Genomic DNA, 20,184 nt, shown 5'->3' on the forward strand with positions numbered 1-20,184 from the left:
AAAGCATCACCCGTTTTGATATAGCAAAGGTTTATCACACGGGTAATATACACAACACATATGAGATTAAAAAAATACTGTAATAAATATTGATGCAATATGTGACATTGTATTGTTTTATATCGTATACTAATAGAAAATATAACATTTTCTGCCTTGTGCGATAAACACCGAAAATTCGCTTACCCTACCCGTGTGATATAAACCCTAGGGGTGTGATATAAATTTTATATCAAACCCCTCTCCGGCAATCCACAGATGTTATATCACACCCCTTAATCATCGGCTATTATGACGTAGAGTTCGGTATGCTTCGTTCAACTCAGATATCCGAGTATGACGTGAAATAGTTACCTCAACGTCAACTTACTATACAAACATGCGCATAAATTTCAAGAAAGTTTATCACAGATAGTATATATATCTACACGGAGCGATTTGTTAACAATGTTCATTCATCACATGGTGTTTTTTGTGTTTTTTCTTTGATATTTCCTATAAGTATATAATGAAAAAAATCATAACATGGCAATTTTTATATGGCATCCTATGTTAGCCCTCGGTCGCTGTATGTTTGTATGCCTAACGGATCTCGGGCTGATATACAGCGACCTCGGGCTAATATATTATGCAATATAAAAATTGCCATGTAATAATCTATATATATATTATTGTATTTGATCACATTATTCAATATCAGTATATAAAATATATGATACATGTATATTATACTTCGGCCCTCGGGTTGATATTGGCGCTTCGTGGGATAAAGATCTGCCATGTATTATTCTCTATATATCATACAATATCATAGTCTCGTTCAACCAGACGCTCGGCTGTCTCCGTAAAACTCCGACGATCTTGTCGGAGTTTTACGGAGACAGCCGAGCGTCTGGTTGAACGAGACTAACAATATCACAAGTTTAGCTTTTTAAAAAAAGCTTACCGTCTTTAGAGCAAACTCTTAACAGCAATAAGATATCAAAGACAATTAAGTTATTTTTTATATAAATGTCGCCTTCTTCTCCATGCAATAGCGTGCCGAACTTTAAAAAAAAAAAAAATATGTGCCTTTTAAGCGTGCGTGCTTAAAAGTGAAAATTATTTACAGCGTGTTATTTATTTGAAATCGACTGTAGTAGAAAAAAGAGATCTTAGGAAGGGTTGAATTACTGTAGTAAAATCAAAGTTAATACAACTGCATTCAGTATCATTCAGTTTTACTGATATTAGTTTCACCGTATCTAATATACAAACTTTTTTTCTGATATTAGCCATACCGTATGAAATTTCATTGGTATTTGTATAATCAGAACAAAATGAAAAATTATTTCAATAGATGTTACAAAATATTGCTTTTAACTAGTTAACAGAAAAATGAAAGCCTGGATTTCACTAGGAGCCATTTTTATTGTTCTTTCGTTTTCTTACTTTTTAAGATTTGAAATCTACAAAAATTGTTAAGTCGTACGTAAAAACGATCATCAGAAAATTATCTCCCTTGTGCCGAACAGTATATCAACCAATGAAATAAATGTGAACTATCACATCATGTATTTTCTACCAATCACAAAGGAGAGGAAGTGCACAGTCCGGAGACTGTAAATTATTTCAACTCTTTATACCGTCTTCCAAGGAAGACGGTAATAATCTAATTCCGGTTGTAAAGCGCTTTCTGAGTGGCTAAAAAAACTATTTTATAACGTATAAAGAATGTTGCCTACGTCATAGTAAGACTAACGTCAAAAACGTATCAATACGCCTGACGTTACGTTTGAATTTTGTACAATTTTGCTTCATTTTAAAGGTCAAATGACCGTTTTTATCTACAATGAAAAGTAAAAAAAAAATTAAATTATAAGCAATGAATTCAATATTTATCAGTTTTATACGATATAAAATGGTTTGAAACAGTTTACGCTTTTTAATAAACCGTTTCGCGGTTTATAAAGCGTATGATTTCTCCCAACTTCATGAAATTGTTGATAAAGTTTTCCAAATTTCCAAAAAATCTGTTGACCAGGCCAAACATGTATGTCTTGATTGCACAGCGTTGTGCACAATGTGCTCACAACAACATTCAATCCAGAAGCATGACCAATGTAGCAACACTTTTAAAACTACTTTTTAATACTTATATTTTAATGCTTATGTGCACCCGGGGCGCCATTCCCCCGTAATTGTTGATTTTATTTTAATAGAATAACATGACATGTTTCATACATAGAAATAGTCGATGGTTGTAAAATATTTTGTTGTTTACCAATTCAATGTATGTTCTCAATAGAACATGCACATATGATAATATGGTAGACTATTATCGAGTTCAACTCCTTCTCTCTCTCTCTCTCTTTCTCTCTCTCTCTCTCTCTCTCTCTCTCTCTCTCTCTCTCTCTCTCTCTCTCTCTCTCTCTCTCTCTCTCTCTCTCTCTACAGCAGCGATTCATCTCACGACCTTTAAAAATCGTGCATCACTCTTGCGAGTACACAAACTGTTGTAAAACGTTCGTACTATTGGTCCTGCATTGCACTGCGATGATTTGGATCGCATTCGGTCGCGTCTGAATAGTGTGCATGTCCACTATTTTGAGGAGACTTGATGCAAGCACTAAAACGCATTCAACGAATGCGAGACCTCGTGCAACGTATGCGAGAGCTCGTGCAACGTAAGAGAGAGCTCATGCGAATCTAAAAAAAGTCTGATCGCAAAGTGTTGTAAAATGCTCGTGGGCCAGTTGTGAATGGGGCTTAATGTAGTTGTTTATTAATCCAAAAGTTTTCTTTGCATATATACAATGCTTTCACACAGGTGCTTTTGATTTTAATGTAGGTTTTGGAGTTATTAGCACAACAAGTCATGCCAGTGGAGATTTTCTCCTGCAGTATGCAGGAGAAACATTAAAAGGACAAGATGGGGAGGAGAGATTTAAGACAAGCACAGAAAACAAAATATTTTTCTATAAATATAATGGAAAGGAACTTTGGTAATACGATTTATACCTATTTACATGAAGCTGGAGGTATGTAGCTCCTGATGTGAAAAAATAATCGAATCAACGTTTATCCAAATTTTTTTTTTGAGACCAAGAGATACAGACCTGCAGCTAAATGTAATATTTTAACATTCATGTATGTCAGTTATGTTTCTAGAAATAACTATAAACAATTTTTAGTCAAGCAAAAATACCAGTAATTTTATGCTTCTTATTTAAATAAGGTTTGATTTCTTTTTATGTAGTATTGATGCTGAAGGAGTGAACGACTATATCTGCCAGTTTGTAAATGATGGCAAGGACGATCCAAACTCCTCCTTGAAACTCAAAGTGTTTTATGGAAGGGAATACCTATGTTTGTTTGCTAAGAGAGACATTGTGGTTGGGGAAGAGATACTTTATGACTATGGTTGTGATGGGAAAAGCTTGCGGTGGCGCAGCAAGGTAGAAAAATGGTTGGATTAACTATACACAAAAAATAATTATAAAGAGAGAGTTTAGTGATTTACAATCAGGCTTTGGATATCTTGTTATCAGCTGGTTATCGGGGTTTTTTGGCATTTTTTTCGTACATTGTTTTAAACTAATCTAAAAAATAGATTTTTCCCAAGAATTTAAAAAGTATCAGAATAGATAATTTAAAATAATATTTAATATTAATCAGCAGAATTGGTTGTCTCTTAAATTACTAACTGATGATCGGCCAATAATCGAATCGGTAACAAATTATATTAAATTCAATAATATGGGGCACTTATTTTATGCTATGGTATAATTTCAAGTATGTAAGAGCTATTTTCACTTACTTTTAAAAGCGTATAAGACTTTTGCTGTATTTTTATTAGTTAGAGTGTTACACATCTTTTGAGATTGAAGAAAAAACCCAGCTCACAACAGTTTTCATTTCATTCAATACAGATTAAAAAACAAAATGATAGGTATAATATTAATGTAGTAAACCCAGTATAATTGATTCTTAAATATCAAATCGATTATGATAAATCGACAACCTTTCCAGCTGATCATTGATTAAAAATCAATCATCGTGACAACACTAGCTCCTGTTTTTACATGTACTAGTTTTGATTGCTTTCAGAAAAAGGCTGATGATTCTTTTGATCTTGGTAATGGTTTTTTGGTTTTGTTCTGTTTTATTTCACTTCATTTTGTTGATAGTTATTTGATTTTCTTTCAGTTTTAACATTAAATATGGTTCTCGTGCTGACCTGAATAGATTTATTTTGTTTTCATTATCAAGAACTACAAAATTAAAAGCTTGATAGAGGTGTCCAGTTGTGCGGTGGACAATGCATTTGCTTATCACCACTGCGACCCGAGTTTAATCCCCATGATCGACAGTGGCTTTATATGATAGGGTACATTGGTTGCCTGCTTGGACACGTGGGTTTTCTCCAGTCACTCTAACTTCTTCCCTTATCATGACCCACTCGCGCTAACATCCATGCCAACAAAAACTATTTATATAAGTTAAAGAACTTGTTTATTAATCGTTGTAAAATATGTAAATTTCAGTTTTAAAAGTTTAATCACATGAATGTGCATTGTGAATCTGTCACTAATGTGGAGAGTCTCCTTTGCAGAACAACATTGTTTTTTCTTAGATTAATTCAAAAATTTGTTTCTGTAGTGAATATGTATATTTTGCAAATTGTATACAGAATGTACTTCTTGAAAAATATGCATTTACATAGAATTATTAGATTTGGTAGGTTAGTTAATTTAAGCATCAATCTGAATTGGAATTCATTTTTCACTGAATATTGGTACAGTCTTGTCTTTGTGCCATGGCTGAAAATTTTGATTTAGTCAGTGGTCTTTTGTCATATTTATAAAAAAACATCACTTACCAAATGTGGTAAACTAAAAATTGATGAACATTTATGAAAGAAAAATTATATATTGTTTTAATTTCTTTCAGTTCCTTCTGATGTGGATTCTGACCCATTTAGTGTATCAAACTACTTGCCAAGTTTTGATTCTGAATCAGATGAAAATAAGAAGGTTTTGGGTAATGTTATTATTTAAAGAATATTTTTGAATCTGCAGTTCATTTTCACTTTGCAAAAAATACCTGAAAAAACAAGAGGCTGAGAGCCCAGTCATTTTAATTCAGACTAATGTAAATCCATTTATATTAACTAGATATACTTTGAAATGTAGTTGTGTATATCAATCTACATGTTGATCTGGTCTCCCTATGCTGTGATAATGCATTAGATTTACATGATATGAGTGGAATGTAATGGATTTAATATATTTGTAACAGTTATATTTATTTTGTTTAATCATTAGGAATATAATTTGCAATGATTTTAAAAAAGTAAACCTAGAAGCTTGTATTTACAATACAATATATTGGTACTTTTTACAGAGTCCCGATCCACCCCAAATTCATTGAGAGCTAGCCTCAACGCAATGGAAAAACAGGGCATCTTGACCCTCAGAGAAAACAGTGAGCATTTTGAAGCAGGTAAATGAATTAAATTCAATGTTGCAATGTCATTATGTATAACAATCGGCATATTGGTCTGGCCTCAGAATCATGAAGCAATTTCAGACTTATGTCAAAATTTCTGAATCAGTCAGTCAAAAATATTTAAATTAAAATTTTGATTGAAATTTGTAATGAACAATGTTATATCAGGTTTCTTTTAATAGTATTTCAATTGTGTTAGTGTTTTTAATCAAGAAACATTAATACAGTGTACAATTTACTCCTCAAGTCAAAGATTGCTTCATGATCCTGGGGCTTGGTCTCCTTAATGCTGTGATAATGCATTTGATTTCCATGATATGAGTGGAAGGTAATCGATGTAATATATTTGTTATACTTATTTTAATAAGTCATTAGGAATAAATTTTGCAAAGAGATAAAGAAGTAAACTTAAAAGCGTGTATTTATGATACAATATATTGGTACTTTTTACAGAGCCCACCCCAGTTTCATTGAGATTTAGCTGCAACAGAATGGAAAAACAGGACAGCTTGACCATCAGAGAAAGCAGTGAGCATTTTGAAGGAGGTAAATAAATTAAAATCAATGTTACAATGTTATTACGTATAACAATTAACATACTTGTTTGTCTGGTCTCCCTAATGCTGTGATAATGCATTTTATTTCCATGATATGAGTGGAATGTAATGAATGTAATATATTTGTTATATTTATTTTCATTAATCATTAGGAATAAACTTAGCAATGATATAAAGAAGTAAACTTAGAGACTTGAAATTGCAATACAATATATTGGTACTTTTTACAGAGTCCACCCCAAATTCATTTAGATCTAGCCGCAACACAATGGAAAAACAGGAAGTCTTGACCCACAGAGAAAACACTGAGTATTTTGAACGAGGTAAATGAATTAAATTAAATGTTGCAATGTTATTATGTGATCCTGGAGCTTGGTCTCCTTAATGCTGTGATAATGCATTTTATTTCCATGATATGAGTGGAATGTAATGAATGTAATATATTTGATATACTTATTTTAATAATTCATTAGGAATAAAATTTGCAATGATTTAAAAAGTAAATGTTGAAGCTTGTATTTACATTACAATAGATCGGTACTTTTTACAGAGTCCACCCCAGATTCATTTAGAGCTAGATGCAACATAACGAAAAAACAGGACATCTTGACTCTCAGGGAAAAAAGTGAGCATTAAATCATCTTTATTTATTTTTAGTTGAATGTGTTAATAACATTTTAGCTGGAATATTGTATATTAAATCCTGATTTCTGTATTAATAATATTTGGTCTCCATAATGATCTTTTTAATATGCAACTGGTCTCCATAATCTAGGATTTATTCATTATTATACATACTATATAATGTATGCAGGTAAAATACATTGTGTAAAATACATGGTGTGTAACTTTGAGTAAAAAAGTGTTGAATCCTTCAATAATATGAATTAAATATTTAGATGAAAAGTATTGACAGCCTCAGAATGGTTTGTTATGAAAAATTTGACTGTTATTTTCAATGCAACTTCATTATTTTTCTCCAGAATCGATTTGGAGCGATTCTGCAATTATCTGCTACATTACGGGTATATGGGAGGCATTTTAACTGTGGTGAATGCCTGTCAGATTAATATAACTAGGCAGAGTGTAGTGAAATTAATAGCATTAATGTAGGCTTAAAGCATTGTTATGTAAATGTCAACAATACAGTGCGTCGATGTATCTATTTCGTAAATGTTGATAGCATATGCAATGTCAACCCGTGCACTCACGGGTCAAAGTCTAGTAAGAATAATAAATTTTGACTTGTGAAAGAAATTAATCATTTTAAGATTGATAAAGCCACAAAAGGGGCAACTGTTTCTTTAAAAGATTTCTTATTTTAAACTTTATTTATGCAATAACGATTCTTTGATCTTTTGCAGTTTCATACCATTGTTTTCCCTCTCTCAGTTCCTATGATGAAAGCAGTCAACTTGATAGGTTTGTTTGAATCTATTTTGTGAGTTTTTCTTGTTTGATAATAGGTTAGTCATAGCTGTAACAATGTAGCCCTCTCCGATTTTTTATATCTGATGTTTACTCCCCCCTCCCCCCGAACCCCCCCCCCCCCCCAAAAAAAAAAAAACAAAAAAAAAAACGGGAGAGGGCTACATTATTGCAGCTAGGTGTTAGGCCTCTGGTTTTTGAATGAGAATGTATAGTTGGAGTTATTTCCTTATGACTTTTGACAGAGGCTGTTGTGCACAGTTCTATTTGACTTTCAAGAAATGTTCAGATGGTAATGAAAATGTAAAGTGTTTAATTACATTTGCTGAGTACCACTTTCAATATTGTAAACGGGATTATTTACATGTGAGGGAATATTTATACTACAGCTTAAAACTGAGTAAAATACCCCGCATTTGCATATGGGAATTTAAAGGAAACAAAGCTTTAGTGTGGTAAATCACACATTCACACACTGTATATGTATTTCTTTTCTTTTTTTTTGTTCATCATTAAATAATTTTTGGGAGTTGATTTTAACCAACTCTCCTATGCAGTTACTCTGGCAAACCGAAAGTGAAACAGTGTTTGGACCTAAACACAAATCATCACCGCTGACAAGACTTAGTTCTTGAAAATAATAGAAAAATTCGATGTTATATATGCTGAAGCATTGTTTTTCCAGGAAACTTATCTATAAACACTTTGAAAATAGTCAGATTTTATTTAATACGAACAATTTATATATTTTTGTAGTCTCATGTGTTCCTACGCCAGAGTTTAATAAAGTCTCGTTCAACCAGACGCTCGGCTCTCTCCGTAAATCTCCGACAAGCAGAGAGGCTTTCTTTCTTGTCGGAGATTAACGGAGACAGCCGAGCGTCTGGTTGAACGAGAGTTCGATATCAATAGTACCTGGATCTATACGATTCTTAGAATTGTTTCGATTACTAATACATAGTTTGAAATCTATCTTTAAATATTACACAACATGATTCATATGGGGTTTCTCGAGACTCTTGTCGGAAAAGTCTAAAAATTCATATAATATAAAAAAGCGTAATTCAAATACAGACTAGAAACAAATTGCCATGCAAGATAAGTTGATTTTAAAATAAATGATAATCGATAATCAACTACCGTCAGTACTTCAGTACTTTGATTGTATTTGACTTTGAATATATTTTTGAAATTTTATCTAAAAGGGTCAGTGTCGGAGTTACGTGTACACAATCCTAAAGGTCCAAGTACAGCACCTGAATCACATGTGACTGAAGAAGATTTGATGCCCAAACCCTGCAAGAATGGAAGTGCAAATGAATCGGATGTTACACCACATGGTGATCAATCTTTTTTTTATTTGTGTGAATGTGTGTGTGTGTGTGTGGTGGGGGGGGGGGGGGGGTAATAGAAGTGATATTATTGAAATGATTAAAACTTTTCTCAATTACTTTCTTTCTTTATTTAAGATGACAATGGTTCATTGATTTGCATCGTTTAAAAATTAAAACCCACCCATAATGGTTTCTCTTTTCATTAGGTTTTATGCATGCCTGTCCTTAGTATTTGCAAAGTAAGATATTCAAGATATTGTTATAACAGAGTGCTCCTTTGAGATCGAAGACGATGATGGAACTAAAGTTCTTGCAAGTCCAGTTGCAGCCAAGAAGACTAAAAGCAGCTCAAATGATATATCTTTGTTGAAGGGTCTGTCTATCTACAATTTGACGAATTAGCAATTTATTGCTATCCGTTTTCATCCCTCGTTGTGCCTCGTGCGTTAACAATTTTACTTTCACTACTGAATTCAAAATCCACTGATATTCCCAAATATTGACTGACATTGTCTGACATCCACTGTACATTAACTGTACCTCACTGTACATTTCCCTGACTTCCACTGTATCCCACTGTACCCCACTGTACATTGCTACTGAACAGCACTGTATCCCACTGTACACCACTGTACAGTCCTACTGACTTCCACTGTACCCCACTGTACGCCACTGTACAGGGCACTGACCAGCACTGTACCCCACTGTACGCCACTGTACCGGGCACTGACCAGCACTGTACCCCACTGTACGGCACTGTACTATTAATTTGAGAAAAATATCAGATTTTTAAATCTTCAGTATATTTTTTTTCTTCGATATTTTTTTTATTATGCTGTATATAGCATTATCATTATGTATACAGATAACTTGACAGAAGAATGCAACAGGTCGTTAAATGTATTTAATATATTTTCTTTATTAATAAATGTCTATTATTATTGAATGTTACGATCATAAAATTATGATAATTTCCCTAGCTATAAGGTGAAAGTATTGAATTTCACATGTTGAATCTGATTATTAAAAAAGTACATGTCATTATGTTCATTCTGCCAGTCATTCGAAAATACCCCCCCCCCCCTCCCCCACCAGCAAGGTTACATAATCATTTCTTATTGATGATATATGACAAGCCCTCGATTAAATGATCGGGTTGTTAATTCTCTGTGTCTCATAAGCTGTGTTTAAGCCACTAAAAACAGTCAATTAAACACAGAATCCACAAAATATATCCATGCTTGTTTTGTTTTTTTGTACACATGTCCAAATATCAAGACTGCCCGCTTGACTACACAGGTACATTTTGAAGATAGCGTGCGAGTTTCTAGCTCATTTGTTAATTGATTTCTTTTGATTAAAATATTCAAATATACATTGCAAATGTCGGGTTTTAATTTTACAAAATAACACCTACTGCAGAACAGGTTCATTTTTCAAAGCAAAAAAAACGGCTATGTGAGCAAGCACAGAAATCAATGTATGGAGTTATAAGGAAGATAAGAACTTTTAATTTACCTATTGAGTGTCAATTAGATTTATTTGATAAAATTGTTGTACCAGTTTTATTGTATGCATGCGAAGTTTGGGGTTATGAAAATATTGAGATTATTGAACGTGTCCATTTAAAATATTTGAAACATATACTTAATCTGAAAAGTTGTACACCTAGTTACATGGTATATGGTGAAACTGGACGATTTCCTCTGTATATAACCATTTTTACTAGAATGATTTCATTCTGGGCCAACATAATCAATAGCAGTGAAAACAAGTTAAGCAAAATCATATATATGTATGTACGTATTCTTTTTGATAAGGGACAAATATTAAATCCATGGCTATGCTCTTTAAAAAATGTTTTAGATAAATGTGGGCTTTCAAATTTATGGTGTGATCATGAATCGTACCATTATAACTCCAGTTGGATTAAGACAACTATTAACCAAAAGTTAAGAGATCAATTTTTACAAAAATGGCATAACGATATTCAGGAATCGACTAAGGGTGTTATATATAGAATTTATAAAACAAATTTTGAATGTGAACGCTACTTACTCTTGTTACCCAGTAAATTAAGAAAAATATTAGTTAAGTTTAGAACTACAAATCATCATCTTCCGGTTGAAATAGGAAGGTGGAGTATTGTTGAAAGAAGTAAACGTTATTGTAATTTGTGTAATTGTAACAAAATTGGTGATGAATTTCATGTTATATTAGAATGCAAGGCATTAAGCAAATTACGAAGTCAGTTTTTAGATACATATTACTGTTCTTCTCCTAACACTAAAAAGTTTTATGAAATCATGTCTTCAGTCGATTATATCACATTAAGAAAACTGTGTTTCTTTATTTCAAAAATTAATCATATTGTTCGTTCACCCCACTTACTTTCTTGAACTTTACAACTATATTGTATATATGTAAATATGTTTGTTCTTCTTATGTACCTCTTGTACCATTATATGGTGTTGAGTGAAAATAAACTGAACTGAACAGAATACATTATAAATGTTAAACATCAGTGACATATTAAGCGGTAATTAACTGTATCATTATAATTTCAGCAAGAAATAAAAGGAAGGATTTAAATCAAGGAAGGTTGTAACATCTTGTAATATGCGTAGCTGAGTGTATAGTTTTCGTAATATATGATTTACTTTTAAATGTTTAAGAAATAAGATATATAAAATGCCATACGCTACACACTTTTTTTGTATAATGAGAGAGAGGAGAGAGAGAGAGAGAGAGAGAGAGAGAGAGAGAGAGAGAGAGAGAGAGAGAGATTACAGGTATATCACTTTCTGACAATATTGTATTGGTGTCATTTGCAAGCGTAGAAAAGTTCACAATATAATCTATGTTGGAAGTGGCGGTTGTGATGCCGTAAGGGGATTTTAACTTGCTTATACCTTTCTGACTCGGGCCTCAAGTTTTAGCACTAGAAAATTCATGAGAGAGAGAGAGAGAGAGAGAGAGAGAGAGAGAGAGAGAGAGATCCATTTTCAGAAATTGATTAGAATAATAAGAAATTGATTGTCTATTAATCTGCTTCTTTTACATATCGATTATTTTTCTTTATGTTTTACGTTTATTGTTGCCAACCAACTCCGTGATTTTAGAAAAATATCTGCAAACTTTAAGTCGAAAAATGAAATGTTATTATATCGATAATATCACCCCCCCCCCTTTTTTTTCTTCCCGAATCCACTTGATACCCCTTGCAGTGCTGTGTTATGTCGAAACGATTCATGTTAAGCAATCGGTTATAAAAATTAATGCATTTTTTTTAATTTTGACCTCGATGTGTAATCACTATTAAATAGAAATAATAAATCCCACTTTTGTGCAAACATTACATGAAACTAGTCCTACATGTAAGTAAATTATAATAATCTTTTAAGACAGATTTTAAATGATTATGATCCCAATGCACCCGGCAACCATAATGATTTGTTTTAATCAAAAGTGAAAATTCAGATTTTTTTGTTTTTAACAGTGTATTTCCCCGACGTTTACATCCATATTCCTAGGCCCCAACACATATACTCAGGTTGTCAGTTTTCACACCTTGACACAGTCACCCGGCCGTGTGTATAGTCTGAGCCTTTCTGTTAGTTCCGGGTTTTTCGTTGTTCCCAGACAGACAAAAGATTTTTTTTCTGTAGACATACACAAAGAAGGAGACAGTACTCTGTCGATATAAAATATTACTTTTTAGCGTTTACTTTCAATCATTAATAATTTTTAAGACAATCATTGAATAACGAACTTCAAACCATTTGAATCCATGGACAGTATCCCGAAACTAAAGATAAATACATACTTTAATTTTTTTAATGCCAATATGTAGATTTAGCCGCTGTCAACATTACTACATGATACCGGTAGTACTTTATTTAAATACTAAAATATTCGTAAGTTAGCAGAGAGAGAGGGGGAGAGAGAGAGAGGGATTATGATTATATAGAAGATTTGAAATGTTTGCTATGATACAATATACTGGTTTCAGTAAATGAAGAAAAAAACAGAAGAAAAAAAGAAATATCGTTTTAAAGGCCGAATTGTTTAGGGGGTAAATCTCCGGTGAGGGCGGGGCTTAATTTCTAGAGGTGTGAAAGCCTCCGGGGCTGGAAGTCTACCTGCGATCGTGAACGCTGCTAATCACTATACACAGGAAGCAAATATTACACAAGATATAAATATTTAGTCAGAATTCGTCATAGTTTGAATATCTTTTTGTTTTAATGACCATACGAAGCGATTTTATTAGGAAATGTCGTCCGAGCACGTGTGTACAGCACAATTTAAAAAATTCTGTAAACTAATTCTGCTTTAAGGATTTAACTCAGTTCATTGTGTTTAGCACTTGACATTGTTTAAGACGTTAATTTTAACAAATATAATTGTATAAGAAAACCATACGATCAGTAAAAATATTCTCATTTATCCGACCTTTACACAATTCACTTATTACGGAAAGAGAAAATAAACATGTTTGCCTATTAATTAAGGTGTCGCTTATAATTAAAGAGATGCTAAAATTAAATTGTGATGCAGCAAAAATATTGCGCGGGGGGGGGGGGAGGAGAATAGTTACAACATATGAGAGAGAGAGAGAGAGAGAGGAGGGAGGGGGGGAAAGAGGGGGTATATTTTTTCTTATTAAAACTGTTACTACATGTATATCATGGCAACATTCTTAGCTGTGCAAGAGGATACATGTATATGTATTACATGTGTTGATAATGAACAGTGTTCAAATTCAAAAGTATATAATTAAAAGTACGGTAATAGGGTGAAATATTATTTGAACACTTTTCGCTATCACCATATTTCATTTTAAATTTAACACAATACTTATTTTGATATCAGCGACTGGTGCGGGGGGGGGGGGGGGGGGGTGTGAGGATTTATAAATATTTAACATGTTTAATATCCGACTTGATTTAAATAATAAAAAAACGCATCTAAAATGATTAATATAAAGAGTATTTCGTTTATTCATACATGGTATGTTTTTAAAAAAAAATATTTCAAATGGATTTAATAATCTAAAGACCAGAAATACCCTTATAAGGGAATTACATAATATCTTGAACAAGGTGTCAGACTGACAATTTACAAGGTTGACTATTGGGACATTCACACCTTTTGATCTACTGAAAGTATGTATACTATACACAGATACTGACTCGCTGATCTTCCTGTGAAGTAAAACTTCAAAGACATTTTAAAGTCCAGACCAGTTATCTTCTCTCTTTTGAAAAAAACTCAGTATGTTGAGCAATATGGTGGAATTTTTTTTATCGTTAAAAAAGTTGTCCCTCCTCCACATATATGTTACATTAACGTTTAATGATTCAGATAATTTAAAACTATCTATAAATTGTAATTCATAGTTTTAAATTCTCTTAATTTTAAAACTTTAATGTAACATATATACTAATATTTATTTGACAATATTGATGAAATGAAATTCATCGAAAAAAAATCAACTGGATATTTAGTTACTAAAACATTGATTTTGAAATATATAAAAATATTTTCCCCTTTTTATTGAATAAGTTGCTATATTTTGTATGATAATTGGATTCCGAGTTTTTAGATAAATACATGCGTGGATCGGAGGATTGGGGGGGGGGGGGGGTTCAGAGGATAATTTAATTTTTTTTAACTTACATAGTACAACTATCCAAAATATGTCTAAGCTCCCCCAGAAAAAGTATCCCTTCCCTTTCCCTGGAAAGAATTCTGACCGCGCATGTAATTATATATGAACTTAAAGAAATAGAAGCCCATTTTCTCTCTTGTAAGCAATATGAAATAATCAAAACAAATCCAGATTTTGGTCTCAAATAATGTAAAATTTAATTCATTGTTTAAACATAATAACTTATTAAAAAAAAACTAGGTACAGTGGGTTACAGTGGTGTACAGTATTTGTCAGTACCCTGTACAGTGGTGTACAGTGGGGTACAGTGCTGGTCAGTGCCCCGTACAGTGGTGTACAGTGAGGTACAGTGCTGGTCAGTGCCCCGTACAGTGGTGTACAGTGAGGTACAGTGCTGGTCAGTGGGTAGGTACTTTGCTGTCCAGTGGAGTACAGTGGAGTACAGTGGCTCTGTACAGTGGGGTACAGTGGGATACAGTGTGGTACAGTAGCTCTGTACAGTGGGTGTACAGTGGATTTACAGTAGGGTACAGTGGTTATACAGTAGATGTCAGACAATGTCAGTCAATTTTTGGGAATGTCAGTGGATTTTGAATTTAGTAGTGTTTTTTAACTTCTTAAAAACTACGGGGCTGATTGTTACCATTTTTGGTGTGAGACATCTCTACGGTAAGAGGAATCTAAATTGTGAAATGCATGGCTCTACCATCCCCGGGGCGTCACATGTGGGGCCAAATATGCAAAAAAAGACAAATTTTCAAAAATCTTCTTCTCTACTCCCACACATGAGGGCAAAAAACTGAATATATCGTTATGATGTTCACTAATTCCTCTACCTAAATTGTGAAATTCATGGCCCCTGGGTCAGGGATTCAGGACATGAGGGGGGAGGCAATATGGCAATTTAGTGTTAATGCATATAATGTTAAAATTCAAAATGTTCGTCTCTATTCTCACACATCTGTATAAAAAACTGACTTATAAATATGTTTACCAGGAAGTCCTCTACTGAAATTTAATTTCATTTTTATTTAATTTTCATGTCCCCTGGAGTATGGGTTTTGACTCTAGGGCAAGGCCAGAATGGATGTATAGGTGTTAATGCATATAATGTTAAAGAATTATCCTTTTTACTCCCACACACCTGAAAGGAAACTGAATTCATGATTTTGTAGACCAGATCGTTTAAGTTTTTTGCCAAAGTGTAGGTTTCACAGTTCTCTTTGAAAGATTTCAGGCAGGGAGATGGCCGTCATTAAAAAAATTTAATTTTTCTACTCCAGAATGAAACCTAATTAATTAAATGCATATACGAGACTCCTCGACAAGTTTGTGTATGGGTTATATGCTACTCAGGTGACCGTTAAGGCCTATTGTTTACATATTTAATCAATTTACAATCATTGTTTGGGCGTATTTAACAGAAAATGTTTTGCTCTTAATCCCTTGATAGATAAATTGAATTAAAACGGCCATTGAAAATTAATATAGACTGTCTATTCAGCAATCTGAGCTCTCCGTGCACGCCGCCATTACAGATGCTATTAATAAATCTGTGGAATAGAGCTAAATTGAATAAACTCGGTGGGTTGTTTTTCTTCATTAATTTAAAACCTGGAATAAGAGGCCACCAGTCTTAAGCCGCCAGTTTGTCATTGTTCCACAAGTGGCCGCTTAAAACAGGTGTGACTGTATAGCTAAATCCAGTTGTAAGCCTTACATGTGTACTAACTAAAGAGCAGCTTTGTTTATTAGTTATCTATTCTTCATGTTATCTTTCATAATATAATAATTTTGGGAACTTTTTCTAAGCCTATAGAGGCATTTAAGATAATGTACAAATTACATGTACTTGTAATAACATAAAAGTAACATAATTAAGCCTATTCATAATTAAATGTACCTGTAGATAGGTGCATAACATTACCATGTACGTGTACATGATATTTAGAGTATAAAGTTTCTTTCTAAATAGTCAAATGCAATACTTTTACAGAACCTTGAAATGGTAAAATTAAAAATTGATCTCTTAATGTCAATTTTTTTCCAGTTAAATGGTCTAAAGATGAGACGGAAGCAATCAAATGCTTCCTCCAAGGTAAATCTTTGATAGAAAAGACAACAATACTGGTAACCTACCTAGTAAGTATGTTTTAAGGTCACCTTTATTATTAAGTGATAATTTCCTATTTTTTCTGCTTATCGCCAATTGTGTATTGGTATTAAAATATTTCAAACTTCTTGAAAATGTCAATGTCATTTGCTTTCTACTTTTGAACAAAACATTTATGTGATAAGAACACACCTTTTTAAATTGTTTACAAACATAGCATGGTGAAAAACATGTGCAAGTGAATATTAATAGTCTGTCCCAAGTTATTGCTTCCATCACTTTTTGATTATTTTTAATAAAATTAGTATGCATATTTGTGAAAGAAATACAGTTTAAATTGACAAAAGGGAAAATATCCAAGATATCTTCATTGACACATTATATCATTTTTCACTTGTAAAAGTTCACAGGAATGGAAACAAATTTCTCATGGAGATTTATAATGTGAAATGTTTACATCGTTTCACCATTCGGAACCCACTTGGAATACCTCATACAATTTTTCAACGATGTCATCTAGGCTATTTCATGGCGGATGAAATGCAAAATCCCTATAGGCTTTCTATTTTGGGTTGTGTATTGAAGCCTAAAGCGGTAGAGGGGACATTTCAAAACAGATAATCTTGATAAAGTGGATGAATGTAGTTTGAGCATGAATGTATTTATGATAATCAAAATATTAAGCAAGAAGTAGTGGAAGCAAAAACTTGTGACAGAGTATGGTATGCCTTGTTTCTATACATAGGTATTATCTTTTTTACATGAATATGTGACAATATAATAATTCTGATTGTTCATATCATTTTTAAAATCTTTTCAAGGTAAAAGAAAAGTCCAGGAGTTTTTGGAAAAACATAAAATGTATTCATTGGAAGGGCTTGATGAGAGGACCAAATTATTGAAGATTAGATCTAAAATCTTCAACGAGAGAAAAACAACAAGACTTAGGACATTTAAAAAATTAGATGAAATGAAATCAATGATCAAGCAACAATGAACCTCATTATTTTACATGTAATGTAACTGTAATGTAACAACAAGCCGTAGGGCATGTATGATAATATATTTTTAGCTCACCGAGACGAAGTTGGGGGAGCTTATGCTATATCGTCGGCGTCGGCGTCCGGACCTGGTAAAAGTTTTTGTTGCAGGTCCTCTAAGTTATTAGTTATCCTATCTTCACCAAACTTGCATGGATGATGCATCTGGACATTCTTTTTATGAACTTGAAAGACTTGGATGCTGAATCTGGGCCATGAATTTAAGATGCTGGAGGAGGTTAAGGTTTTTGGAACAGGTTAAAGTTTTTGTTGCAGGTGCCCTTTGATGGCAATTTCTAAGTTACTACTGATCCAAATTTGCATGGATGATGCGTCTTATGATACTGATGCATCTGGCAGGCTTGAATGCTGAATCTGAGCCATAGGTTTTGGATGCTGGATGAGGTTTAGTTATATTGGAACAGGTCACATGTTTTATAGAGAATAGCTTGCATAATAGTTAATTTAATTATAATATAATGAATCATAGAGGTAGCTTCAGATGCAGATCCTGATCTCTATTATCAAGGATGTTTTAAAAAAATCTCCTATCCCACTCTAACCTGATTGATAGATGTGTTTGTTCTGAAATGATATAACATGATTCATATAGTATTGTATGATTTGATACACTATTGTTTTATATAATACAATATTATATCATATATTATATCATAATATGCATTTGATCAGTCATTTTTGTTCCCAGAGTAACTTTTAAACTTTGTCAATTTCTTACATGTGTACTTATTATATATGTTATTCATTAACATTTGTTAATGAATGGTTCATTCAGTACATGATCTTTGATCACCTATTTTGATTGTTATACATGAATTATGAAGAATAAGTAAATCAATTTTAAGAACTTTATTTTCTTGAAATTTATGAAATTTGAAATATAAAAGTTGAGAATAGATTATGAATATTTTGATTTCATAAATTTACAAATCCTTACATACATGATTTTGTTGCACAGAAAAAATGAAACTGTATAATTGAACTGTAAGTTCACCAAAATAATGGACATGTTATGTACATTGAATTTTGAATGCAAATGATTGCTGTATTAATAAATTTGAAATGATTAATTGTTTAAACTTTCAAAATTGAACTAATGTTTACACCCTGGTCCATAAATTATGAATGAAATCTATTTGAAATTATTTTTGATGATTAGTAAAGTTTGTTCATGAACTTGAAATGTTTTTTTTTCACTTATTTAATATGTGAAATTCTAAAATACATTAGGACACATGTAGAATGGATTGAATTGAGAAGATAATCCTCAGTAGGGACGCAAATTAAAAATGCTACATGTTTTCCCCATTTTCACAAATTTTGTAACGCGAAAAAAAACCCGGATATACGGTATAAGACTGAAGTTTTTTTCAAAGGTGTGGGCATGATCAATACAGGTTTGGGTATCTCCACACAGTGAAAAGGGCTTGCAAATCAAGAAAGTTATGGTAAGTAAAGAATGGTCTACCTAAACCCTAATTAAGTAATATGTTAAAAAATGTATGATCGGTTTCCCATAGCCGCACAAGACAATAGCAACATAATAGAGGGATAATATAGTATATTTTTTAGTAGTAATGAAAAATCAACAGATGTGAGATTATTGTCATTCCACAGACCTCTAAATGACCATCTATGAATATTAAAAGTCCACACCATCAACTATGTGAGATATTAGCAAAGCTTACATATACATGTGCACAGTGACCTTGCATTATATCTTATTTCTATGTTGCGTGGCGATAACAAATGATTGAGCATTTGCAAATCATGAAAATTATTGTAAAAAAGAATGGTCTACTTAAGCCCTGAAAATATAAATATGAAAATATACGCAAGGTCTCCTTAAGCCTTATGAGAGAATAACAAAATATTAAGGAGAACATTTTTAGCTCACCGAGACGAAGTCAGGGGAGCTTATGCTATACCCCCGGCGTCGGCGTCCGGACCTAGCAAAAGCTTTTGTTACAGGTCCTGTATCTAAGCTATTACTTCCCCTATAGTCAACAAACTTGCATGGATGATGCATCTGGACCTCCTTATGAACTTGAAGGACTTGGATGCTGAATCTGGGTCCTAAATTTCAGATGTTGAAGGAGGTTAAGGTTTTTGGAGCAAGTTAAAGTTTTTGTTGCAGGTGCCTTTTAATGGCAATATCTAAGTTACTCCTGGTCCTAACTTCACCAAACTTGCATGGATGGTGTGTCTGATGATACTGATGCACCAGACAGGCTTGAGTGCTGAATCTGAGCTATAGGTTTCGGATGCTGGAGGTGGTTAAGGTTTTTGTTGCAGGTGCCCTCTGATGATAATATCTTAGTTACTACTGGTCCTTACTTCACCAAACTTGTATGGTTGGTGCGTCTTATGATACTTATGCACCAGACAGGCTTGAATTCTGGATCTGAGATATAGGTTTCGGATGCTGGAGGTGGTAAAGGTTTTAAGAGCTGGTTAAATGTTTTGTTGCAGGTGCCCTCTGATGATAATATCTTACTTACTACTGGTCCTTACTTCACCAAACTTG

General features: G+C 33.0%; 1 protein-coding gene across 2 annotated transcripts; it reads left to right on the top strand.

Moving 5' to 3' along the window:
- Positions 1–3,266: 3,266 nt before the first annotated feature.
- Positions 3,267–18,727, top strand: LOC136269709 (uncharacterized). Of its 2 annotated transcripts, none has more exons than XM_066083726.1 (11): positions 3,267–3,437; positions 4,933–5,022; positions 5,386–5,484; positions 5,944–6,036; positions 6,278–6,370; positions 6,598–6,672; positions 7,412–7,469; positions 8,681–8,815; positions 9,078–9,250; positions 16,534–16,625; positions 17,418–18,727. In XM_066083726.1, exons 3-8 carry the CDS (start codon positions 5,430–5,432, stop codon positions 8,712–8,714), a joined length of 408 nt encoding a protein of 135 aa, XP_065939798.1. In that variant the 5' UTR covers positions 3,267–3,437; positions 4,933–5,022; positions 5,386–5,429; the 3' UTR covers positions 8,715–8,815; positions 9,078–9,250; positions 16,534–16,625; positions 17,418–18,727. The 2 variants fall into 2 exon arrangements, with proteins under 2 accessions (XP_065939798.1, XP_065939793.1); XM_066083721.1 differs by having other exon boundaries at positions 9,078–9,182.
- The last annotated feature ends 1,457 nt before the right edge of the window (positions 18,728–20,184 follow it).

The sequence above is a fragment of the Magallana gigas genome, chromosome 1 (genome assembly GCF_963853765.1).
Source record: "Magallana gigas chromosome 1, xbMagGiga1.1, whole genome shotgun sequence".
Lineage (NCBI taxonomy): Eukaryota > Metazoa > Mollusca > Bivalvia > Ostreida > Ostreidae > Magallana > Magallana gigas.

Bases quoted from the DNA above. Each gene is read 5' to 3' on its own strand.
- LOC136269709 (XM_066083726.1), top strand. From the start codon at position 5,430: ATGGAAAAACAGGGCATCTTGACCCTCAGAGAAAACAGTGAGCATTTT. The intron at 5,485-5,943 runs GTAAATGAATTA...TACTTTTTACAG, and splicing joins CAGTGAGCATTTTGAAGCAG to AGCCCACCCCAGTTTCATTG. The intron at 6,037-6,277 runs GTAAATAAATTA...TACTTTTTACAG, and splicing joins CAGTGAGCATTTTGAAGGAG to AGTCCACCCCAAATTCATTT.